The sequence below is a fragment of the Saccostrea cucullata genome, unplaced genomic scaffold (genome assembly GCF_032062105.1).
Source record: "Saccostrea cucullata isolate Sc308-1 unplaced genomic scaffold, CSIRO_AGI_Scuc_v1 ctg186, whole genome shotgun sequence".
Lineage (NCBI taxonomy): Eukaryota > Metazoa > Mollusca > Bivalvia > Ostreida > Ostreidae > Saccostrea > Saccostrea cuccullata.
The window spans coordinates 78,861-105,085 of record NW_026926202.1 but is presented as its reverse complement, the minus strand read 5'-3'; the positions used below and the strand labels follow the sequence as shown (position 1 = coordinate 105,085).

The 26,225-nt window shown below is 34.1% G+C and overlaps 2 protein-coding genes across 2 annotated transcripts; both read right to left on the bottom strand.

Annotated features, from left to right (window-relative positions):
• Window positions 1-7,287: 7,287 nt before the first annotated feature.
• LOC134271076 (dentin sialophosphoprotein-like) lies at window positions 7,288-10,942 on the bottom strand. Its single transcript, XM_062753334.1, has 4 exons — window positions 10,895-10,942; window positions 9,612-10,673; window positions 8,994-9,080; window positions 7,288-8,564 (listed from the first exon to the last, which is right to left on the bottom strand). The coding sequence occupies exons 1-4, from the start codon at window positions 10,940-10,942 to the stop codon at window positions 7,392-7,394; spliced, it is 2,370 nt and encodes a 789-aa protein (XP_062609318.1). The 3' UTR covers window positions 7,288-7,391.
• Window positions 10,943-17,773: 6,831 nt separating this feature from the next.
• LOC134271071 (complement C1q-like protein 4) lies at window positions 17,774-19,872 on the bottom strand. The gene is made up of 3 exons (XM_062753329.1): window positions 19,786-19,872; window positions 19,153-19,376; window positions 17,774-18,130 (listed from the first exon to the last, which is right to left on the bottom strand). Exons 1-3 carry the CDS (start codon window positions 19,835-19,837, stop codon window positions 17,849-17,851), a joined length of 558 nt encoding a protein of 185 aa, XP_062609313.1. The 5' UTR covers window positions 19,838-19,872; the 3' UTR covers window positions 17,774-17,848.
• Window positions 19,873-26,225: the final 6,353 nt, after the last annotated feature.

The following is a 26,225-nucleotide window of genomic DNA, read 5'->3' as shown; positions in this document are numbered from 1 at the left end:
ACGCTTAACCATAAATAAAGTATCAAGAATAGGAGTAAAATATATGCTTGATTAAGACGTCTTATGCTTTAGGCGAGGGAATGCCTATAAAGTAGATATAGAACCCGAAGCAAGTAACCCAAAGTAATCGCCCGCCAAAAATCAAAAGTTTTTTTTCAATGCTGGGATCTGTTGCGCATTGGTTTATCTGTCCGAAATATCCAAAACAAGTAAACTACAGTTCCGCAGCACAGGCGCTTGACGTTTCTAACATTTCTTTTCATAAATAAAAGAATATAGTAACTATGGGGATATTTTTTTATTTATGAAAAGAAAGGTTAAAAACGTCAAGCGCCTGTGTTTTGCGGGTAGTTCCCAAATTTCCTTTGCAGAGTTGTCGGTCTTTCCTCTCTCAGACCCAAGTCAAGATTTTTGACATAAATTAGAAAAATACACGATGTTCCAAGGATTTTTTCCAATTTAAATAATAGTTTTAGATCTACTTAAGGAAGGTCCATACTTTTACGCCAATATAAGTTCTGATTATCACTTGTTTATTGAAATAAATTCGTTTTGTATGATTGATAATAATATAGCAAGAAAATATTTGTTTATTATACATGTAGTGCCCTTGTGCATACAAAGCATTTAATACACATTTTTATGGAATTAACACTTTGCATTCTTCATTTTTGTTATTAAGTACACACACAGACACAAAATTCCTAATTTTTCCTTAATGGACCTAAAGTTTAAAAAAAAATTTAACAAACTAACTTGGGATCTATCTTTATTGATTTAAGCCGATATCTCCTTTTAAATTTTACTTTTTCAAAGTTTTGCAAAGAATGAATATTCCGAAAATGAGTATATTCGTGTTCAAAATGCTGTTTTGTAAAATCTGTTTAGTAAACAATAATAAATTATGTGTTTTTGTGAACCTTAGATCTAATTATTAATAGTTTTAAAGAAAAAATGACAAATAAACAGTTAAGATTTTGAGAATTTTCAAAAATAAAGATTTTTTTGAGATTTTTGTCTGATAGACGTGGACAGATTCAGCATCAATGTGTTATGTTTTCAAGTGAAAATTTCAATATTCTCTTGGTAAATGAATATTTTTGATTTTCATAAGTTTGAATATAATTTTGATGTGATTTAGTACATAGCTAACTAAACAAGAAATATTTTAAAACACTTATCCCCTCTCCCCCAAATAACTGGAATTTTTGTAAGTCCAAGGGGAATAACTCTGACAAAAAAGAGGCTCGATCGTACCCAAAACAGAACTTGACTTACATATTTTGATGATAAATATGTATACCAAATTTCATTTCAGTATGCGCAATTACTGGGAAGATAATTGGCGGAAACATGAGGACCGACAGACAGACAGCTAGACCGACCGACAGACAGCAGCAAAGCAATATGCCCTCCCTTCATCAAAGGGGAGGGGGCATAAAAATGATATCAGACTTCTTAATGTTCAATTTTGGCTGTTCAGTTTGAAAGGTTAAGTACTCTGACACATGTTTGAAAATTAACCTGCAAAGATGTGTCTTTTATGGGTGTTTTAGTTAGTTTATGAGTTATTCAAGGTATTCAAATAAAAATGTTATCAATTCGACAGAAGTTTTTAAAAGTATGGGCCTACCTTAATTAAAATATATCTTAAAAGACAAACATTAGTGAAGGATTTTTTTTAGTAGTAGGAATAAAAAAAAACAAACGCACTATTTCTTGTACCTATCACTCGATATACAGGAGGTGATGTATAAGAATGCTAGTACCCATGTTTCACAAAGTCGATATCACTAAATTTTACTTTTTATGTAAGTTGAACTTTAAACAAAAATAATTTTAAAATAAATTTTCTTAGCATAAACGGTAAGTAATTGTTTCCTTAAAGCTTCTTAGCCCTCTCTCTCATTCTCTTACACACACTTTCTCTTACACACACACTCTCTCTCTTACCTCCCTCTCTCTCTCTCCCTCTCTCCTCTCTCTTCATCCCTTACCCTCCATCCTCCCCTCTCTCCCTATCTCGCTCATCCTTCCATTATTCTCTCTCTCTTACCCTCTGCCATTCCTCTCCTCTCTCTCTCACCCCTCTCTCTTTCTCTCACCCTTCATCGCTCTCTCTCTCTTTTATCCTATCTCTCTCAGTTAGTTGCTTTCCTTGTGAAATAAACTATATAAATCATAACACATAGATGTTTTATCCTTTAGACCCTCCATTCTTGATTTTTTAATCTCTCTCCCTTTAAAATTATAAGGGCCTAACTCTCTCTCAATACTGCTTCATCGTACATGAATGTTCTTTGTTTGCGTATTTAATGAAGAAGAACTTTATATGCTTGAATTTTATAACATGCTTACTTACAAACATGGAACATGAGCATGTCAGTTAGATATTCCATTTTGTTGGACCCTTAATTAAGTTCTCTCTCTCTTACCCTCTGCCTCTCTTCCATTCCTATCTCTCCCTCTTAAACTCTATCACCCTCTCTCTCTCCCTCTTACCGCCTCTCTTTTTCTTTCTTTCACCCTCCATCTCACCTACCCCCTCTAACTCTTACCCCTTTTCTCTCTCTCTCTTTCTCCTGAAGACTCTTTATTTTGACCACCCCAAAATAAGCTTCTCCCTTTCCCACACTTTCCCTCTCTTTTTGTTTCCCTGTGGCCTAATGTATTGATTTTGAGGTCCAAAGTTCTGACTCAGTTGTGTGCTTTCCTTGTGATATAAACTATATAAATCATAACACATAGATGTTTTATAGTTTATTTAGAATAAAGGATAATGGGGGGGGGAAATGCATTTTCTACAAGAAGAGAAAATTTTTATCGCTATTATAAAAAAAAATTATAGAATGTTCATTCTTGATTTTTTAATCTTTGGATTGGATAAACAGCCTTATTTATTTATGCAAAAGATGAATGTAATTTAAAATTATAAGGGCATTCCATAACTTTATACACATAATAAAGAATAAGCAGAAAATATATTGACACACATGTATTTTATTTGCTTCAGTATACATGTATACATTTAATAATTCTTTGTTTGCGTATTTAATGAAGAAGAACTTTATATGCTTGAATTTTATAACATGCTTACTTACAAACATGGAACATGAGCATGTCAGTTAGATATTTCATTTTGTTGGACCCTTAATGAAAAGTAGATGTGCGGATGTTGCCCTAAATTACCCATATGCAGAGCGGAGGTCTATCAAACTATTCTTTCTTTGACCAGACATGAAACTAGGGTTTGACATTCACTATCCCTTTCCCTTGGATGCCAGTATTCTTCAATTCTATTTTGTTTGTTTGTTTGTCTTTTTTTAATATAGGTTCAATGGAAACATATCTTCAAAAGAATTTATAAAAGATAATTCAATTGTACATAGGTTCAATTCTTTTTCTGTTATTGAAAATATTGAAATCACTGCCTGACAGCGACTTGAACACGAAGAGAACTGTACAAAATATTTTCATTGGGAGTATATGGAACGCCGTCACTGCCTTATAGCAGAACTCTACATTTGCATTGTGTCAACTTTCCATTCCATTAGGTCAACACTTTGTGACATTTACTTACAGTACTATTGCATTTAGTCAACTTTCCATTACATTATGTCAACTCTTTATGACATTTACTCACTCTAATATTGCGTTATGTCAACTTTCCATTACATTATTTTATGCGTTATGTCAACTTTCCATTACATTATGTCAACTCTTTATGACATTTACACACGCTACTATTGTTTCCATTACATTATGTCAAATCTTTATGACATTTACACACTCTAATATTGCGTTATGTCAACTTTCCATTACATTATGTCAACTCTTTATGACATTAACCCACACCACTATTGCATTGTGTCAATCTTCCATATCATTATATCAACTCTTTATGACATTTACACACACTACTATTGCATTGTGTCAACCTTCCATTACATTATGTTAACTCTTTATGACATTTACACACTCTACTATTGCGTTATGTCAACTTTCCATTACATTATATTAAGTCTTTATGGCATTAACTCGTACTTCAATTACATTGCGCCAATCTTCCATTGCATTATATCAGCCTTTTATGACATTAAGTCAAAACAATTTTACGTGGTGTAAAGATGGTTTTTATATAATTTCAACTCATTATTACATGTGCACTCTCTACTATTTGGTCTAAGTAGTTCATTACATTATGTGAATTTATCTTTAATTCAATATCAAGTCGCTATAACACGATGTCAGAATTTCATTATATGATGTGAAAAAAATTGTCACATGTGGCCAATACTTTACTATATTGTGTCATCAATATGCTACAGGACGACGGGAATCTATTACATGATGTCAATTTTTCCTAACTTTTTGACAATTCATTATTATGTTATGCCACTGTATCTTTACATTGTGTCTAAAATGCTTAGCCTCTTGTCAGTATATCTTAGAATATTTCAACTCTTTATTATGTTTTTAGGTTATGCCTAAAAGTTCGTTTTGTGTTTTCAATATTACATGCACATATGTTAAACATGCAAATAATTTAAATTAAACATATCAAATATTAAATTATATACACAAGACTTAATTAATTCTTAATTAAATATCAGGTTCCAATTTATAAATAGGATCATGTTCCCGTGGAATCTTTATTGACGATTGTTTTTTTAACGTCGAAATTCAATGGCCTTTAAATCTCATAATTATCGCAAATCAAATAGTATGGGTTATGTAGCAATATTTTCCTTTTTATTTTGAATTATTTTGAAAAGTCAAACTTCTGATCTAACAACAAAACACTGTCCTTAGCTTTTTATCAGTCTTTAACCCTCCTCTTATTAAGAAAAAAAAAGTGTAAACACATCGTATTTCATACGTGCACTGGTGGGTGGGTGGGGAGAGGGGGGATCCTGCCCTCCCATCTTTAGTGACCAAAATATGCATGAAATTAATTAATTGGTTTTACTTTGTAGGACATTGCATAAGTCTCACATAAAGTATAACTGAAATAAGTTGAAATGTTTTATATAAAAAAACTGAATTAAGCCCGAGAGCCTGCAGGCTTTCATCCCCTGGTCCCCAACTTAGACACCATACCGTCCCCCTATAGGTACTCTTTTCAAGAACCCAAGATCGCCACTGATATGTGCCCATGTTTACTGGAATGGTCAATTGATTTAAGTGGGACTGGTAGATTTTTGTAACAGAATTCTAGTCCTGGAATGGTTGAAAAATGACTCATTCCAGTGACGTTGCATCGTTTTTGAAAGTTTGGGGAGGTTTGTCAGCCAGCAAAAAAATAACGTACAAGAAAAAGCAAAAAAAAAAAAAAAAAAAATGTCCAAACTCGAAAATCCTTTTTTGGGTGAAAGAAGGGGGGGGGGGGGTCCAACTTCGATCAGTCCTAAAAAAAATTTCCAAATATACTACATTACCCATATACTTCAGCAAAAAGTGGGGCGAATTTCAATGAACATTTTCTATGATATAAAGTTATGTCGGGAAAAAAGAGGAAGCCAGACCCCCCCCCCCCCCTCATATAATGTATCTGTAATTCGTCCTAATTATTCAGGACCCCCCCCCTTCCCAGTCGTGAAAGGACGGTTATCAAATTTGACATAATGTAAATGTATTTTACAGCACGTAATGAACATTTGTAATCAACATGATAAAGAATTAACACAATGTAAAGATAGTTTTAAATCACATAAGAAAGAGTCGACCTAACGTAATTATATATCCACATCACGGAATGGAGTTTTGACATAATGGAATAAAGTGTTGGTATAATATGGAACACTATCTCCATAAAATATGTTCACATTATGTTAAAACCCTTTTTACATTACGTAATAAAGCACTGACATAAAGGTAAGATGTTTTCACATCACATTGTGATGACCTCGGCGCAAAATAAAGATACATTAACATCACGTAATAATGCTTAGTTATAATAGAAATATAAACTCACAAAAGGGAATGGACTTTGACTTAACGTAATGATAAATTAATCATAGAACACATGTAAAACGAAATTGACTTAACGTAATGCAATTTTGACCTCACATATTAAAGAAATGAAATTATAAAGAAACATTGTTTCACGTAATCAAGTTTTAACACAATGTAAACATATTTTCACTTCACATAATGAACTTTGGACTTCAAGTTATAAAGTGCTGACATAATGGAAGAATGTGTTTACTTCATGCAATGCAGCATTGACATGATTTAAAGATATTTTTACATCACCCCAAAAATTGACATAAGGTAAAGATATGTCCACATCACGTAATGATAGATTGACATAATGAATGCATAGTTTTATGCTATAAGGCAGTGATGGAGTTCCATAGGAGTAGTTATTGTCAGTATCTTAATAATTAAAGATACATGTAGGTTCAATTCAGTTGCACATATCTTTAAATCAATTATACCTATCTTTAAATCATGGCTTTTGTGCCTATCTTCAAATCAATTATACCTATTTTCAGATTGAATTAAAGATAGGTACAATTGAATTAAAGATCCTGTACAATTGAATTAAAGATATCTACAATTGAATTAAAGATAGGTTCAACTGAATTAAAGATAGGTGCAAATGATTTGAAGAAGGGTACACTTATTTGAAGATAGGTACAAATATTTGAATATATTTTAATTTGCGTTCCATACATATTTTCCTTATTAACGCTGTATAAACTTATTTCTTTTAAGGAATGACTCTAATTCTTGGCCATATTATCGAGTATAATCTGGTTTGGGTCAGTTTACGCTTTATAATCCGCGAAGCGGATTATAAAAAAGCGTAAACTGACCCAAACCAGATTATACTCGATAATATGGCCAAGAATTAAAGTCATTCCTTATAATTTAATTTTAAAATAATTAAACAACTTTTGATGTAAAATTATGTTGCTTTTTATAAGTTCAAATTTACCGCGCAATAATACAACCGTAGTAACGGAAGTGATTTGAAGCGAGGGGAGGTAATAACTGATACATAGATCTAGCAGCCATGATGTTTGTTTACATGAGGTAAGAACGAGTAATTGTTTAAAGTTGAAGGTACATTTATTAAATCTGGAATTTTCCATGGATTCCGAGGACTGGAAATGAGGGGATTGCATGGATATGATGATTAAGCTGGTCGTCAAGGGGGTGTGTCCCCATACCAAACCAGATTATACAAAATGTTATGCATTCCTTTTTGGAAATCAACCAATGAGAGGCGAGAATACAAATAAAATTAAATTATTTTATTGTAAAATGTTTTCTTCAATGAGTATGTTACATCATGTTAGAGATTACCACTTTTATAAAACATACATGTGTGTCTTTATTTATGTACATGAGTTATCTGTGTAGAGGTACATGTTGAATCAAAATTAATTTCGACGACGATTTGGGTGGCGTAAAATAGCAACAGTTGCCTCGGGTGTCCTGATAAACATTTTCTGTCCTCTTCTAGAAATATTTGACTTTCTCCATTTGACAAAGAAATGAACCATGGTATTAGACCTGGCCTCGGGCAGAGAAATGACAGCCCCGCCATTGTTTCTGATCTGTGAGATTATCCTCCTCATGTCCCCTCTCTGATAACCTGGACTGGTTTGACTGGAAGTAGACGAGGATGCTTGTAAGTTAAGGTTTCTACTTTCACTTCGTCTGCTCGAAGACCTGGAGCCACCATTCATCCAGAAATCATTCATATCCTCAAAGTAATCGAAATCATCTTCCATTGAGTCACTGCTGCTGGAATCGGACCCGCTGTCGTCCTTGTCTCCATCTTTGCTTTCGTCACTGGAATCAGAGCCTCGACTTGAACTATCACTGTCCGCGCTAGAATCAGAGCCCTTTCCTCCGCGTCTCCACCATCTTCCTCGTCTGCTTCCCCGGCGTCTTCCACCTCTCTCTTCACTGTCACTGTCTCCATCTCCATTTGAATCTTCGCCTGAATCTGACGTTCTTCGGCGACTGTAATACGACCTTCCTCCTCGTTCTTCACTATCGCTGTCGCCGTCGCCGTTTGAATCTTCACCGGAATTAGAATCTATTTCCTTGCTGTCGCTGTTTCCGTCACCATTTGAATCCTCCCCTGAGTCTCCGTCACCAATACGCAGACGACCGGAAGCTCCAATTTCTCGACTTTTGCTGTCCCTATCCCTTAGAGAACCTTCCATCTCTAACTCTTTATCATCAACTTCCCCTATGTCCAGTGTGTTATCCGAGTCGCCTCTTGCTGACAAGAGCGGATCAGGTAAACCATCGTCGATGACTTCTTTTACGCCTTCTACGACATTTTCAGCACCTTCTGCAATCATTTCTGCTCCTTTCTCCATACCCTCTGCAACATTTTCCACGGCGTTTGCTCCGGCTTCGGCGATGTTTTCTCCCACATTACCGACGGCTTCCACTACCTTTTCAGCTCCCTCTTGCACGTTTTCCACCACATTTCCCGCCACTTCCTGAGCACCTTCAACAACGTTACCGGCCACTTCTGCTGCCCCCTCTACAACATTTGTGTCACCTTCGGTAGCTATACTAGCAGCGACCATAGTCTGTGTATATCAAAAGAAAATTAGAAAGTTTAAAACACAGAATATACAGAACAGAAAATTAAAGGGAAAAAAGATTAAAAAATTTATAACAAAAAAGATGCTTTGGGTACAATATAATATATAAATACAAAAATGTGGTTTTAAAACATCACCAAGTATTTTTTTAAAATTATTATAGATGTAACGGTACATGTATCATACATAATGTAGATTTTTACTGTTTAAGAAATAGTAAACCGATCAATTAAAACAAAAAACTTGTATGCAGAGTTATGGTCTTAAAATCTCAGGAAAAATGTATTTGCCCTACCCAGACTATTGGACCTATGAGAATTTTTAGGAAATGAGAAATTTGCAGGACTGGTAAAGAAAAAAAGACATTGCGTAAATATTTAAGATATCGCGCCTTCCCAATTCCTCTGTTTTTACCTCCATCATATTATTTGAAGCTGATGCTTGAGCGGATCCTCCTGCTGTCACGGGCATTAATTCAGGGGAGGCAATCGTTGCTTCATTCTAAATAAATTACAAAGGCAAAATATTCTATTAAAACGTTCAAACACCATATCAAACGCTAAAAAATTATCTTTTGTAAATAATTTGCAATAACTAAATAGTTAATAAGTACAAGACAAAAAAGTGTTTAAATGTGCAAGTTTTATGCAAACTCAGAGATCAATACATATTTTAGAATAGACAGCTTTTTATGTCAAAATCTAAACATAACGAACATTCAGGGTAAAGGATTGGAGGGAAACGTTAGTTGGTCACTCAATAGTGCAATTATAATTCCCTGCCAAAACAAGACGATGTGCTAACATTTACTCCAAGACTCTTCCTCTAGCATTGTACCTCCGAATAAATACATGAATTTATATTGGCCTCCAACCAGTGCAGATCATCTGAAACGATACCTACTTACACGTGTATGTTATCAGTGTAGAGGTTATATATATCCATATACTGAAACAAACGCGCAAGGCCCTCCTGAGTGAGGTTTCTACACATTTATAGGGAAAGTCTCACCAATGATTTTGAAGAACGAGCGGAGTTTGACATGGAAGAAGTAACAAATGTAGGGGAAGATGACAGGGAACCGCTGTTTTGCTCAAAACTATTGAATCTTTTTGTTGTCTTCCTCATCGATGATCCACTTGACGACTGTTCTACAAAGTTGGATGTTGGCGCCCTTTCTCGCACTCTTATCACCGTAAAGTCGGATGCTCCAGAACGTGGCAGAAGTTCTTTGGCAGATGTAAACCTTGAGGAAAACTCGGACGTAGAAACAGTTTTTGATGTTGGGATCTCAATACCAGTCTTAATGGCAGAAGACATATCAGACAGCTGTCTAGCAGGCGTTGATGTCTCTACAAAAGCAGATCTGATGGGCTGTGCGTCACTATTTATTCTTCTAGTTGCCAGGTTTCTGCGAGAAGAAGATGATTGGGATGAAAACGACTCCGAAATCGAGGACTGAACAGGGTTTGTTCCTGATGACGTGACCACAGGTCTGCTTTGCATCGAATTTGTTTTGGTGGCAAACTTACTCAAAGAGGAAAATAGCGGAATGGTATCTGCAGAACTGGTTTTTGTTACAACTCTTCTTGATGTGGAGGTAACTCGAGGAGGTATTTTTACAGAAGAGGTACGAGTTGTTATGGTCCTAGATGTGATTTCAGGACTGGTCTTGGAGGTGACAACTCGCCGGGTACTGAAGGACCTTGGGGGGAGGGATCTGACTGTAACTTTTCTATTAGAGGTCGATGCCTGCGGTGCCGATTCCAGTGTCCGGGATGTGAGCTCCCCTGTCATCGCTCCCGCTACAGTGTTGAGCTTCAATTTGTCAGAACGTCTTTCTGTGTTCATGCTTATCCGATCATCAAATTTCCCTCTACCCTTTAAAGAAGTACCAAACGCAGACTTCCCAAAGTCATCTAGAGAATGTGTACTGGTGTACGTCTTCGTGACCACGGTTCTCGTGTAAGTGCCGTCTTTGTTGGTAGTAGAGGATGTCTTCGCTAGTCCGGGAATTTCGTTCATTATATCCATTGATAATGCATTGTTTAATGTATCAGTACCGCCATTAAAGTCCTTTGCTTTGGATGCAATCTGAGTTGATGGAATTATTAGAAAAATAGATAATGAAATTGTCTCAATAAAGCTTAATTGAGGATTTTGAATCGATAAGTTTTGAATGATAGAATGATACATTTTTGGGGACATGCATTAAATTCTTCTCATTTTGATGGATCAAGACTAAATTTTGTTAACTTACAAAATAATCAACATTATATAATAATATGCATGATTTTGTATTTGATAAATATTACCTTTAACTTGTATTTATTGTCTGGCATATTAGGTTTCCATATCGTCATACCAGACGTTGTTGCCAAGAACATACAAACAAACAATGATGCTGAATACATCCTGGGTTAATAACTGAAATGAAGTATGCATAATTATTTTTCATTAATTATTTCCTTATTATTGAATAACATCTAATGATTTTAATTTGTTACGACTTTGAAAGCTGAGGCTGAGGAAATCTGGATACAAACTGGTGTCTTTGACGGTCTTATTTTTCTATATCGGCACTGAGTTCGTCTAAGAACATAAAACATGCTAGCATGCACCGCTAGCCTACTATAAGACATGCTTTTGGTCTTATATCACTAATAAACACCGTTAACGACTTCGTGCTTCCTAACACTATTAATGTCAAATCGTTTACAGCCATTTTTGCTAAGTACAATAGTTCACAATAGTTCACTGGTTACTGTATCGGGCCTAAAGACCAAATTTTGATCTCCAAATCTTTAAGACGAGAGTCAAATTAAAAGTTTATTTTTTCGAAGGAAAGTGTAGATTGCCATGTTTTATTATGGTATACCTTAGCATTTCAAATACTTAAAAATGATCAAAATTTTTATGCCCTATTATCCCAAACTAGTTTTTAGCCAATATTGAAGAAAAGTTTCACAGAAATTAGATACCAGTGTAGAAGAAAAAAAAATTGTCAATCAGACATTGTTAAAGTCATTCTTGGTGTTCAATTCTGAACTTTCAGCAACGTTAAACAAAGACATATGTTAATTAATTGTGCATGATAGTTTCAGCAATAAACACCAAAATTACAGCATGCTTTTCGAAAGAACTCGCAAAATGCATGCTGTTTTTTTTACAACTTTTAAAAAGAATGATTAAAATTCATAGGTAAATGTTTTTGAATCAATGTTAAGTGAAATGTAAAAATCTTTCCCCCGTACTTAATTCAATATTTGAAAAGAAAGGATATCTACGTGTACAATAAAGGAGGGGATCTATAAGGACTGGTCGGTCAATCTGTCTGGTCTCCTAACCAACGTAGGGGTCACTACCGACACCATGTCTGATTGATGACAAGCAGATCAGATACATAGTGTATTATTGTCAGGAGTTGGACATTTGTGGTCAACTTTATAATCGGAAACAGGTTTGGGTATATTCAGGTTATTACTTACAATTCCAGTATTTATGCGTCTGTTCTGGAGATATTTATTTCCTTGAACTTTTGTCCATAAATGCTTGAGAACGATTGGTTCAGAGGATTTTTCTAGAATAGCAGAGAGGCGTCAGCAGCACCGAGACAGAAGTTCCGACATAAATAATATGTATATACATAAGTAAGATATCAAAATTACCTACGAGATTTATTAAACTTAAATACAGCAAATGGTTAAAAAAAATTAAAATATAATAAATCTTGACTTTTAAATGAATACTGGGTAAATATTATACAATTATTGCTGTGTTTTGAGGTCAATACAATGAATTAGCCATCTGAGGAGTACAATATTCACCGAGCCCGGAGGGCGAGGTGAATATTGTACTTCGAAGATGGCTAAATCATTGTATTGACCGAATAATTGTTTTATTATATGATTCACTAGTAAAATGATAAAACCCATTACTTGTTTGCATTTAATTAAGTCATATCCAAATACAATTAAGAGAGAAGCAGAATTGAAATGTTAATCAACCTTACAGGTCGTTTTTATTTTCTTTTTTTTTTTTAAGTTTTTTTTAATCAATTTTAGTTGCCATGAAAAAAAAAATTATGTCAGTCTTTTTTCTAGGATAGATTTTTAAAGGAAGGAGCATCATCAGGGAAAACTGACTGCCATAAAGTAAAAATTGTTGTTCAGTGAAAGTGTTGGAGGAGTGTCCCTGTATCCCCTCTTACCACCCTCCTCCGAAAATATACCGGTATATTCGTTATGTTTTCATCAAATGAAAAAAAAAATTATACTTGTTTAAATGGCTTTCCAAATCAATTTTTATCAATTTGGAATATCTCGATCTATTTTTAGATCAACGTAAAGGAAATAAATCCTTGTATTGACCTGGAACGTCACGTGCAGGTCAATACAACGTAGTATTTTTCTAACATAGTTGGATCTCAGCCAATCAGAGAGATGGAAATTATTCAATCATATAATAAAACAATATATACAGATTTCATATTACGTTGACGATTTTTCTTGGATAAAATAATCTTTAGGTATGTCGACATAAAAAGGGCACACGATATCGGCTAATTTTAGGGGACAATGCGGTCACGGGATTCCATGGCAACTTCACTCATTAAACCACAAAGACTGAACTAGACGTTCTTATGCATAAATGGCAGTTTTCAGAGTAAGAAAAGTAGGAAATGGCGTTTCATCAGACGGACAAAGATCCCTTTCCGTCAAATGAAAAAAAAAACTTTAAAAGAAAACACAAACTTTTATCCCCTTTTAATTAAAAATTAAAGTGATTTTTTAATTGAAATATTCTTTCACAAACAGATATTATTTTTAAAATATTTACTATACTGTCGTTTTGAGTTGATTTGAATTGATCCTTCTTCTTAGAATATTGTTCTGAAATGATTCAATAAGACGAGTTTTACTCCCACCCCAACCCTCAATTTGTTCTAGTTGATATGATCCATTCGGGTAAAGAGGATGGTGTGGGGAAACTGAGAGAAAAGAGAAAGGTTAAAAAGGCTCGTTGCGTACCCCCACATCGCACATAAAAGTAGAAAATAAAAAATGCTCATTATGAATTTGAACACAACATTTCGAAATATTCTGATCAAAACCCTTCATTTTAAATCCTATTTGGATATTCAATGTCAGTTTCTGTATATGAGACACCTTCATATTTTTTCTTTTACTACAAATTTTACTAGAACAAAAACTTAACTATGATTCAAATTTTATTTTAACCGTTCTGTATTCAAATGCATACATGAACAGGAAGATTTGAAGAAAACTCATTAAGCTATGTCTAGTAATTCCAGTTTCACCATCATGCAATTATTAAAAAGTACACGATCAATATTTTTACTTAAAATTCGTAAAAGCAAAAATAAAAGAAAGTAATCAGGTTTCTTTTTATTTTTTTTTGGGGGGGGGGGGGGGGGTATGCATATCACATTAGTTGTGTAGAGATCCTTCGACAATTGATTGGGGAGAGGTTGAAATATATAAAATTCATTAGAAGACGGTTAATTTTTTCAAAGAGATTTGCTCCTCAGCTTTAAGAATTTTTTTGTCTGAAAATTCTAAATCATATTTTAGTTCCAAAATGCTAAGTAATATACCAGGGTATATTCAATTAAAAACACCTATTATGAAATTCCATAAAATGAAAATTAAGAGATCGAGGAAATAAATTTTATGGTGGAATGTTTTCTAAAAGAAAAGAATCATTTTCTATATAAAAAAAATACTGTGCAGCTTAGAATCCCATGCAAACTATATTTACTCTGTATTTTGTGCAGCAATGTATTGTTTGTTGGTTCGAATTTCACAAATTAATTTTAATTAATTTATATGAATTCTATCATTGTATTGTGACAAACATGAAAGCCGTATCTTGTAAAATCCCAAAGAAAAGATGTTCTTCGAATTATCAAAGATTTTAATCATTGATCAACGATTTTTTTAATTTTCTTTATTAAATTTGTTACAATTCTAATCAGTCTACTGTATATTATGTAAAATCTTAAGATCTTTATTGCGTATTGTGCTATTTTTGTTAAACTGACTGTCAGAAAATGCATTGCATGAGTGCAGAAAGGTTACACATATGTAATTGAAAGTTTAAATCTCTGAATTATTCTAAAATATAAATGTAAAAGAAATGATTACGCTTTATAGTAAATGTAATCTCTAACTTTATTTCAATAATCCCTGTATCCATCCTTTGCATAAATTAAGATAAAATATATATTGTTGCCATAATCTAGAGAAGGGTAAAAATGCACTGCAAGAGACAAACTGACCACCATATTTTTGTTTTTAGTTTTAATTAAATGGTGTATTTAGATCTTTTAACAAATTACAAAAAAAAATTTTTTTTTACAATGTGAACTACCAGCTTTTATTTGAATTTTATTTAAAAAAATTAATTAATCAAATATTAAACTTTTTACAAACCTTGTAAGCTTAAGTGAAGAAAAGGGTCCCAAATAATCTAGCATCACCTTCCCCGCGGTCGCTGTTTATGTTAGTCGGTAGTTATGGGTTTATCTAACCTATTACGCCTCTACTAATTTGCCCATGTATCTGTCATTTTGGCCATACCACAACAATAAAAGATAAGTAACATATTGAATACGGGACTATACACGACAATCTGCCAATGACGAGAATAGCTTGATCGTAATTTTATGTAAATAACTATAAATTTTTCCGGCATTTTTTGAGTCATTTTCCTATTTTTGTTAAAGAAATAACGACTTACAAAAAAAGAATTGTCCTAAGTCGGTATGTTTATGTTCTTTACATGAAAAGTATGTAAATAAATGCTTCATAATATGACGAGGCGTTGTGAATATCATTGAAGGAACTTGGTGTTACATCATAATAAAAAGAACTCACAGGCAGACATTTCTTGCACAAAGGCAATGTTGAATTCCTTTAACCCCAAAAACAATATATTTTAAAGAAAACATTGTTAATTAATTATTTTTATACATCGAATTAGATGTCAATGACATCGCCTGAAAATGGCAAAATGAATATAAAAATCATTTACACATAAAACATGTTTTTATGGAGATTTGTTCTGTCATGCAGGGCCAGCAAAAGAGAGGGTAGCGTTCCACAGCTCATCAATCAGAGGGGGGGGGGGGGGGGGCTCTGGGGGATAGAAAAAAAGTTTTAGAAATAAAAGGGGTAGGATAGCGGCGAAAATTTTGACCAACATTAACAGTCATCAGGACAATGCGACAGAGGTCACTTGGTTAAACAAAAAAGGAACAGGGGATCCACCAATTTAATACAATCACCACTGCGGGAGTACTGCAAGTTGTAAAAGATCATTCTCAACGCAGTATACCTTCTGGGTAGACAGAGCAGCATAGCCAACTAATCTGGATGATCTTCTTGCATAATGCAAGAATGTATTCAGAATACATTTACTAGAAAACCTTGTCACCTCTCTCAGTGGACGCATTTCTGGCAATTTTGGAAGTGGGAACAAAGCAGATGCTTTTCCCTTTATTATGGTTGCTCCTTAATACATAGTCTATTTGAATCCAAGAACGTGAGAAGGGGGGGGGGTAATATAATAGCCCCTGTATAGAAGACGTATTTTATCTTTAGCTGTTGGAGACGAAACTGCAATTGCAAAATCTACTTTACTGAAACCACAGAAAAATCTGTTTATGTGACCATGGTGACAGGTGGAAAATTACCCAATAATCATCAACAGTGATCGGAAATTGCTGACTGAAAAAATCAAGAAATCCCAGAAATGTGGGATAGTTTTGAAACAAACTTTGGAGCTACTAGACGTAATACATGTATATACTTTATATAGACAGCTTACAACAGCTTCCGTAATCTCCAACTGGTTTTGGATAACTTCCCATTTGGATTGTATGATTTCCATTTGTTTTTAAAAAGTGATATTATTTACATTTGTAAATTTTTATTGATAACATTTAATTTTCCAGTTGAATTATCAAATTTTCCATCTTTATTAATATGTAAAAACTTATTTTGAAAATAAAACAATACAAAAGGAAAAAGTAAAATACATTGAGGTGGAATATTATACAATACAAATGAAAAACTACAACGACTGATACAGTTTATGTCACAATAAGTACAACTTTTGTTTACTGATTACTTCATTGAAGAGAGGTACTTTATTAAATCAAACCGCAATGATTCATGGGCGGTTAGGATGCACATTAAACAGTTTCTTTTAAAAGCAAGAAAACGTTTGCACTGTTTTTTTTTCTCTGTAAATTTGAATGATAGGTTTAATCAACCAGGTCACAGGCTGTCGTCCAAAGTATTTCGGCAGACGCATTGCGTCCGTCATCCACTTGTCCGAGGCAGGAATATTTCTCTTCTAATGAGCATGCGCAAGGGACCCCATGATTTGGGCATGCCCGGACTTTTATACTGTCACAAACATATAATTACCTGTAACAAGTCCTTTCTCAATAAACCATTATTCTTGATCTAGAGTCCTAACTTGCTGTTAAAAAACTGAATCTTGATCGTACGCAGGATGGCATGATTTTCATATCTTTTACCTGTGTACTACCTATGACAAAACCTTTCTGGTCAACAGGGGATGCTTACTCCCCCTCCCCACCTGATCCAACCTTTGCTGTTTTCAGTGGTCCGTGTTTGCCCCCTTCTTGACTCGTTATGTTTACTATATTCTTTGGACTGATTACTAATCATAATCTTCACAATTTACAATATGTTTAGTTTAAGGCTTCGTTGGTTTATAAGGTAGAAAATAAAAAAAATAATTACCTTCGGGTTGTCTGCATAAATGTATATTCAGTAAAAGTTTAGGCAAATACTATTAATACATATAAATAACTGTTTTTTTTCCGCAATATACATGCATAAATTATTCTTTTGTACCATTTTTAGCGGAAGAAAAATTTGAAAACAAAGCGTTTTAAAAATATTTTCAAAATATAATCTTCAGCTTATAGTAGACGAAGTGCAGTTTCTTTGATTTTAATAAGATCGACCATCATTTTCATATTTTGTGTAAGAGAAGTGGTAGGGTGTACTAATTTGAAAATTGGACCATAAATCACAAAACGGTTACTTAAGAATGATAAATAAAGGATTATGATTCAAATGGATGTTGGCGCATGAAAACATGAGACTTTTTTTAGGATTCAGTTGCATTTATTAAAAAAAAATTAATAACATAAGTGCATTCTTCACATCTGACATAAAACTCACGCCTAACAAAATGTCTGCATTACTTTATCGCCTGCGTCCTTGAAGAAAGGCGAATGGGTCCTGGTCGGGGCTTGGTGCAGACTGGTAGTTGGCGTCACTGACCTTGTATCCCGTGAATGTAGCATATATTTCATCCTGCCGACCAAACAGTGAAAATTCTTGTCCTTGTCGAGCTTTCACATAAACTGTATCTCCGCGATTAAGGTGCACGAGTACTGTATTTCCGGCGGTGGAATGGCTATCGTATCCGGATATTGACACGAGCAGCTCATTATTTTTCTTCAGCTCTAACCACATAGCTTTGTCCTAGTAAAAAAAATTTAAAATCTTTGATTAGACATCAGATTCTGTTTAATTAAATATCAGTCCTTGCGTTTTAAAATTATCGGTTTCTTCATTTGATGTCCAATTATGTCAATTGGCGCGTTATTACTTTACTAAGCAATAAGGATAACAGCACAAAATGTAATAAAGCGGATTATTATACCTCTACTGATTTCTTTCCTATATAAGAATTAGGTAGTAAAATGTAAACAATTCCCTAGAAATCACAGTGAATGGACTAATCCCCGTGCGTTAGTCCAATGAGCTAATCCCAGGTTCGGAAGCTAATTCCCGGTTATTCGCAATCCTTTGGATTTCACTTTTGTATCGGTATAATACTGTGTATTCTATTTAGCGCTTTTAGAGGAGAGAAAGTCCGGCTAATTCAAGTACAACACTAAATGTCTTGCACACATAAACATGAAGAAGAACACTGAGAAAGGTGCTAAATCAAATCTACGCTAACTTGTACAAAAATCAATTTCCGTCAAATATTGTACACGCTAAATATAAAACATTTACAGTATGTTAATGGACTAATCCCCGTGTGTTAGTCAAGTGAGATAATCCCCGCTTAAGAAGCTAATTCCCAGTCATTCGTAATCCTCTTTTTTTTACTTTTGTATCGGTATAATAATTTTACTTTTGTATCGGTATAATAAAACAGTTAAAAAGTACTCAGTATATCATGAGGGAGTTAGCAAGATTCCAGTTCCCCTCTACCAGGTCTTGGGGAAACTGGAATCTTGCCAACTCCCTCAATGATATACTTTAAATGTATACTATAACATTTTGCTTCATTACAGTTACGGGGAGATCAATGCAGAATGTAATGACACACCTGTAGCATGCAGAAATATTTAACCAACCTCTCAAACTGCTCAAGGAGCTTTATTATTTTTTTTGGCTGATTTGTTTAAACAATGAAACACTTTGAAAGTACTGAAGTAACTGAATGAGTGTCTTGTTGGATGAATTACTACTTTTTTCATTAGATTCCTCACCTTGTTCATATCATAGGCGTGGAGGTGAAACACGTACATTCCGGCGTGAGGACACTTAAATATCCCGGTATGGTCGGAGTAGGCGCTGCCTAGGTTGGAGAACACTTTGTTGAACACCACCGTCTCGGCGTTCATGATGTGCATGGTCTGGGAGAGCCCCACTGAGAAAGCTACCCCGCCGTGACCATGATCTCCTAGCGAGGATCCCGCGGGCCCGTCTTGTGCTGTCAAGGGAGGACATATGGGGGACCATTTTAGTTAAAGATATGATACATAACAGACAAACTAGGAAAAAAATTCAAATTCCTCCCAGTATATTAAAGCAAAGTTTACCTTATTATTTATTATTTATCATTAATCTCATGGCATTAACATTTAGTAATTTTAAGTGAACATTTTTTTTTCTACCAAACGTCATTGACATTCAACACTTAAAAATAAAGTTTTTAAGATTCACTGCACTTCTTTTCAGATGTAATTTGGAAATTAAATATTCGTAGTTTAAAAGGTTTAGTTCAGGGTTTATAAACATAAAGATTAATACATTAAGATTATAAGGTATTAATTATGTCCTCCAAGGATGTTGTACAAGGTTATATGGATATAAACCATAAAACAATGAATGTAAATTACCATATATGGTTGAAATAAATGCAAGGCTAAGAATTGTGAGTACTTTCCACATATTTGCACTTTTGATCTGAAAGACACAGAAATTCATATTTGCTTAGCATATGTTTGAAAAAAGAATTAATAATATCATTTAATCATTAAAAAAATGTTGCAAAGTGATTGGCTATGCTAAATCAGGCAAAATATGAAGCCGTTTTTTGAAGTACAAATAGGGTATTGACTTTCATACTGGTCTTTTGAAGAAAAAAGAAACTGCACCAACCAATGAAATACAAAAATACACTGACAATTTTGTATAATAACAATTAAAATTCTTTTATGAATAATTTTTAAAACAGAAAATTTCAAAATTAGAGACAATATTTAAGTTAACTCCTACCCATCACTAAAAAAATCTTGTTAATCTTTATCTGATGTTTTCTACAAAGTGATGGATTCCTTAAACTGATAGATTCCTTACCCCGTTTCTGTTCTCACTCGTTCTGTGGTTCTAACCAAACCCTTGGTGGGCTATATATATATATCAACAACGGTCATTTTTTATTCTGAAGTGGGTGTATATCTTTGAATTCCTTTGTTTCGTTGACTACATGAAAACATCTCAATATGGAATGAAAACTCTAAGGTTCATAATCTGTTATCTTACAATAACCAAATTAATTTTTGGGAATCTATTTACTTAGGATTTATTAAATCTGATGTTTTGACATATTTGGTGATTGAGATTTCGATTTGAATAGTTAGATATGTCAAGAGTTAACTTTAAGAGTGAAGAATTGCAGAAATTAAAATATCACAGATCCATTTAGGATAAACAAACAATTTGAAAACTTGTTTAAAAGTTCTTAAAAATTGAGTTATTGCCATTTCCAGATATTAATGACGCAAGACTCTCCTGTTTCTATGGCTTTTTGTGCTTCGTTCTGACAACAATTTACTAAATCGTTTTTTGTGTAAGACACATACCGGCTTTCAAAAGAAATTCTACAGATTATAGCAAAGTATTTTAGGGTTTTAAAAAATGTAAATGCTTTTAATGAGAGAGCCCATCCCTTCCACCCCCGACAAGTTTGCATGTTTCGCAGCAGGACATCTGTATCCTCGTTCTTGCAGTACAATTAATCGTGTACCTGATGATAAATGTTCACCTGTCGCCGTGCCCTATCTCACCAATGCGCCAGGGAACTCCATTTCATCAGATTTTACAGGGATAATTTGAATTTCCTTTAGGACTGTAAGGTTTCTATTTAACTTTATGTACATGTCTTAAAAAAATTGTTTTAGAAAATCTCTCAAATGTTATCATAAAATTAAAACGACGGAAATTAATTGTGGGCATTACTTCTGAGTTAGTAGGACGGTTTACACGATCAAACATTTGCTATTTTTGAGAAGATTGAAAAAAATCTTTGCTATACCTATCTTAAACAAAGGTTTGATCGGTTCTGGTTAATTTATGGTTCTTTATTAATATTATTTTTTAGAGTTGAGCGTAAATTTTCACTAATTCTTTTAAAATCATCTCTTTGAAAGAAATATAACAAGACCCTTTTGTTGAGAAAAAAATTAACTCCCTTAACGTTAGGATGTAAATGAGGCAAGTTTGGTTAAATTGACCCAGTGATTCTTGAGAAGAAGATGAAAATGTGAAAAGCGATCATGCCAACACAAACGACAAAGACGAAAGGCGATTTGTATTTGCAGTGGATCAGGCGCATGCTGAAAAAACAAGCAAATTCAAAGAATTGTGGTCCCCCGCTTTCAGTGTCTTTGTGGGTGAGATGTTATTTTTATGACATATTGTGTGTAATATGAACATCCTATCATATGTCATTCATTTAGAAAGTAACTCTGAAGTTGATTTTTTTGAAGGATGAAAGCCCTAATCCTGACCGTTAAAAAGTTATGGCCAAAGTAAAAAGTTTTTTAAAAGTAGGTCAACTCCAAGGTCAAGATCAAAGGGTCAAAGTTGTTGATATCCAATGAAAAGTTTTCTCACAAGGATTACATATGTGAAGTATGAAAGCCCTAGCCCTTACTGTTTAAAATTTATGGTCAAGGTTAAAGTTTTTTCATAAGTACATAAATCTTTAAGGTCAAGGTCAAAAGGTCAAAGTTGTTGATATCCAATGAAAGGACTTGCCACAAAGAATACATATGTAAAATATAAAAGTCCTAGTATCTACCGTTCAAAAGTTGTGACCAAAGTTTAAGTATTTTTAAAAAGTAGTTAAAACTCCAAGGTCAAGGTCAAAGGGTAAAAGTTATTGGTATCCAATGAAAGGTCTGCTCAAAAGGATCACATATATGAAGTACAAAAGCTCTAGTCCTCACCGTTCAAAAGTTATGGTCAAGGTTAAAGTTTTTTCATAAGTACATAAATCTCCAAGGTCAAGGTCAAAATGTCCAAGATTGTTGGAAATATAACTTCAGTAGGGCTTTTGACTTAGTAAATCCAATGAAATGTCTTGCCACAAGGAATACATATGTGAAATATAAAAGTCCTAGTATCTACTGTTTAAAAGTTGTAACCAAGGTTAAAGTTTTTAAAATGTAATTAAAACTCCAAGGTCAAGGTCAAAGGGCAAAAGTTATTGGTATCCAATGAAAGGTCTTCTCACAAGGATTATATATGTGAAGTACGAAAGCCTTCGTCCTCACCGTTCAAAAGTTATGGTCAAGGTTAAAGTTTTTTCATAAGTACGTAAATCTCCAAAATCAAGGTCAAAAGGTCAAGGTTGTTGTTATCCAATGAAAGGTTTTGCCACAAACAATACATATGTGAAATATGAAAGTCCTAGTAACTACTATTCAAATGTTATGGCCAAAGTAAAAGTTTGGAATTTTTGTGTAAAAGTGGGTCAAACTCCAAGGTCAAGGTCAAAAGGTCAAATTTGGTGGTACCCAAAGAAAGGTCTTGTCACAAGGAATACACTTGTGAAATATGAAAGTCATAGCTCCACTAAATCAAAAGTTATGGGCAAGGTTAAAGTTTTTGTAACGGACAGACTGACGGACAGACAGACAGACGAATGAGATTTAATGTCCCCTCGCTTTCGCGAAAGCGGGGGACAATAAAGTAAATGGTAGTGCCTATTAATTATTTTATAATAAGAAATGTGCGCGAAAACACATAAATTAAGAAAATGAAATATTAATATACATTTAGTATTGATTCCCTTTATCTAGGTTAATAATGTTAGACTTAACTTTACAACTTCTCCTACTTATGTAGTAATGCACCATTGTTTGTGTCTTCCAGTTAATTCAAATGGAAAGGACGTTACTTCGAATGAACAATTTCTAAAACGAGGCAAGCCACTGACAAATAAGTTGAAGATTCAAAGAAATCAACAATCTCGTAGAGGGTCTATTCTGCCGATACAACCTCGTTTAAAGAAAACTTTTTCGTGTTTACCAATACCATCAACTATCGTCAAGTTGAACGTTGACTGACGATTTGGTCATTATTCAGGTCAAAATTCTCAGACTAAGAGAGGGTATTTTATACGTTTTCTGATATTTTCACGAGTGCGAATCATGAGTGATTTTTTTTTAAATCCCTTCTCAGTCGATAAATGAGAGAAAATATATTTTTTAAAATCCTGTCTCAGTCGAGAGATTCCCTCGAAAAACCGGCTTTTCTTTTGGAAATAGGGACTATTTAGTGACTCTCAAATGAACAGTCCTACATGTTTGTTTTCAATTTTTATTTCTATATAACCGGTATCTGTTCCAGGAACCCTTTTATTTAAATGACATGGATATGTGATTGCATAAAAATTTACAATATGACAAATAGATGAAATATGAGGATAACAAATTTGAATCTCAAAATTCAAGAACAAAATTAACAGTGTTATAAAGCATTTTAATAATTACGCACTTTGAAATTTTTTTTACAAAGTGGTTTAAAGGGACTAAGTGTTAACGCACTTTGAAAAACAAATTATATATTTTCAAAGCGTTAATACCAACCAAAAAGTATTAAAAAAAAAATTATTTGTACTTTATCTTTTGATTTGTATTTGATTTTGTAAAATTACTAAATTTGGCGAAAGTATAAAGTTGCCTAGATCAACGATAGGGCCTCTGGGCATCTCTTATAAAATACAATAGGGCATTTTTGTTAGTTATGAGGAAATGTGCTTTTTCAAAAGATAAGAACAGATTTAAACATACAGTGTAAATTTGAAGGCTCTCTGTGGTATAAAAACCTTGGCAACCATTGCCATCCAAAATGAAATATCATAATTTGTTCTTGGTACATGTTTCAAGGCTTTTTTCTCTACAATTTGGTCACATTCCATCCTATAATTGCCTTTTTATTTTTACGTGTATGCCTTTATAAAATTCAATGAAAAATTTAATTTTACTTCTGAATACTTTGTTACCATAGTAATATATGTAGTAGTTCATTTACCAAACATGTTTACTTAAGGCCTTCAACTTTAGGAAACAGTCATTGCCAATTGTTTGCCGTAAATGTTAATTATGGGGCTCTAAACATGTTAACAATGTTAAATGGGAAAATTAGGACCAAACCAACACCTAACACATTCATAGTTACGAAGAGGATCGTACATTTTGGCCGTGGTTTGCAACGATGCCGGTAGTGTAGATTCAAGTTTGTTTAAATCATGGCCATGCAGGCACATTGGGGGATCAAAATTTTATAGGAATACATAAGAAAAATCTTCTTCTCAAGAACCATTGGGCCAGGAAAGATGAAACTCATGTGGAAGCATCCTCATGTAGTGTAGATTCAAATTTGTTCAAATCATGGCCCCTGGGGGTAGGATGGAGGCACATTGGGGGGTCACAATTTTACATAGGGATACATAGGAAAAATCTTCTCACGAACAGCAAATCTAAGATTGGCCATAGTTATTTGGAAGCATCCTCTGGTAGTGTAGATTCAAGTTCGTTCAAATCATGACCTCCGTGGCAAGGGTGGGTCCATAATGGGTGATCAAAGTAGAATATTGCATAGAAAAGTCTTTAAAATTCTTCTTCTCAAGAATCAGCAAAGCCATAATTGGTCATAGTTATATGGAAGCATCAAACAGTGTAGTATAGATTTAAGTTTGTTTAAATCACGATCCCCAGGGGTAGAGTGGGGCCACAATGGGTGAACAAGGTTTTACATAGGAATACATTGGGGAAATAGTTAAAATTCTTCACAAGAACAACAAAGCCATGATTGATCATAAACATAAAAGCATCAAAAAAGGTAATGTGGATTTCAACTTGTTCAAATCATGACCAGTCAGGAGAATAGAGGAGCCATTAGAGTGGATCATAACAAAGGGATATAAAGGCTTTATCAATAAAAATGTTCATCTTAAAAAGCAAACAAGAGGCCCATGGGCCACTTCGCTCACCTGAGAAGCTTTGACCATTCTGTTCTTTACCAGATTTCCCCCTTGTAATACATATTGTGACCCCACCCTACCCCACTGGTCATAATTAAGACAATTCGAAATCTACACTACCATAGGATGCTTTGATTCCCCATTGTAAAACTTTGATTCCCCATTGTGGCTCCGCCCTACCCCCAGGGGTCATGATTTTAACAATTTAGAATCTACACTACCCTAGGATGCTTCCACATAAGTTTCAGCTATTCTGGCCCAGTGGTTCTTGAGAAGATTTTTAAAGATTTTTCCTATATATTTCAATGTTAAACTTTGATTCCTCATTGTGGCCCGCCCTACCCCCTGGGGTCATGATTTGGACAATTTAGAATCTATACTACCCCAGGATGCTTCCACATAAGTTTCAGCTTTTCTGGCCAGGGGGTTCTTGAGAAGAAGATTTTTAAAGATTTTTCCTATATATTTCTATGTAAAACTTTGATTCCCCATTGTGGCCCCACCCTACCCCCGAGGGTCATGATTTGAACAATTTAAAATCTACACTACCCAAGGATGCTTCCACATAAGTTTCAGTTTTTCTGGCCCAGTGGTTCTTGAGAAGATTTTTTAATGACCCCACCCTATTTTTGTCTTTTCTTGATTATCTCCCCTTGTGAGGGGACTTAGCCCTTCATTTTAACAATTTATATTCCCCTTACCCAAGGATGCTTTCTACCAAGTTTGTTCAAAATTGGCCCAGTGGTTCTTGAGAAGAAGTCGAAAATGTGAAAAGTTTACAGACGGACAGACAGACGGAGCTCAGGTGAGCTAAAAAAGCCATTATATGTCATATTAATTTAAAAGCATCCATAGGAAGTGTAGATTTAAGTTTGTTCAAATCCCCCCTCCCCTGAATCCAATTCTATATTTAAACTTTTCAATACTGAACTGATTTTTGCTTTCACCGAGCCTGTTTCTAAGGTGAGCGATGTGGCCCCTGGACCTCTTGTTATAATTAGCTATAACTAAACACATGCTCTTATGACTAAAAATGGTGTTTTCCATTTGGCCAACATTTTGAAA

Excerpts from the sequence above, each read along its gene's own strand:
- LOC134271076 (XM_062753334.1), bottom strand. The coding sequence starts at position 10,942 with ATGACGATATGGAAACCTAATATGCCAGACAATAAATACAAGTTAAAG. Across the intron at positions 9,081-9,611 it reads CTTCTTCCATGTCAAACTCC|AATGAAGCAACGATTGCCTC; the intron begins GCTCGTTCTTCA and ends TAATTTATTTAG. Across the intron at positions 8,565-8,993 it reads CTTCAAATAATATGATGGAG|ACTATGGTCGCTGCTAGTAT; the intron begins GTAAAAACAGAG and ends TGATATACACAG.
- LOC134271071 (XM_062753329.1), bottom strand. The coding sequence starts at position 19,837 with ATGTGGAAAGTACTCACAATTCTTAGCCTTGCATTTATTTCAACCATA. Across the intron at positions 19,377-19,785 it reads ATTTATTTCAACCATATATG|CACAAGACGGGCCCGCGGGA; the intron begins GTAATTTACATT and ends CTCCCTTGACAG. Across the intron at positions 18,131-19,152 it reads ACGCCTATGATATGAACAAG|GACAAAGCTATGTGGTTAGA; the intron begins GTGAGGAATCTA and ends TTTTTTTACTAG.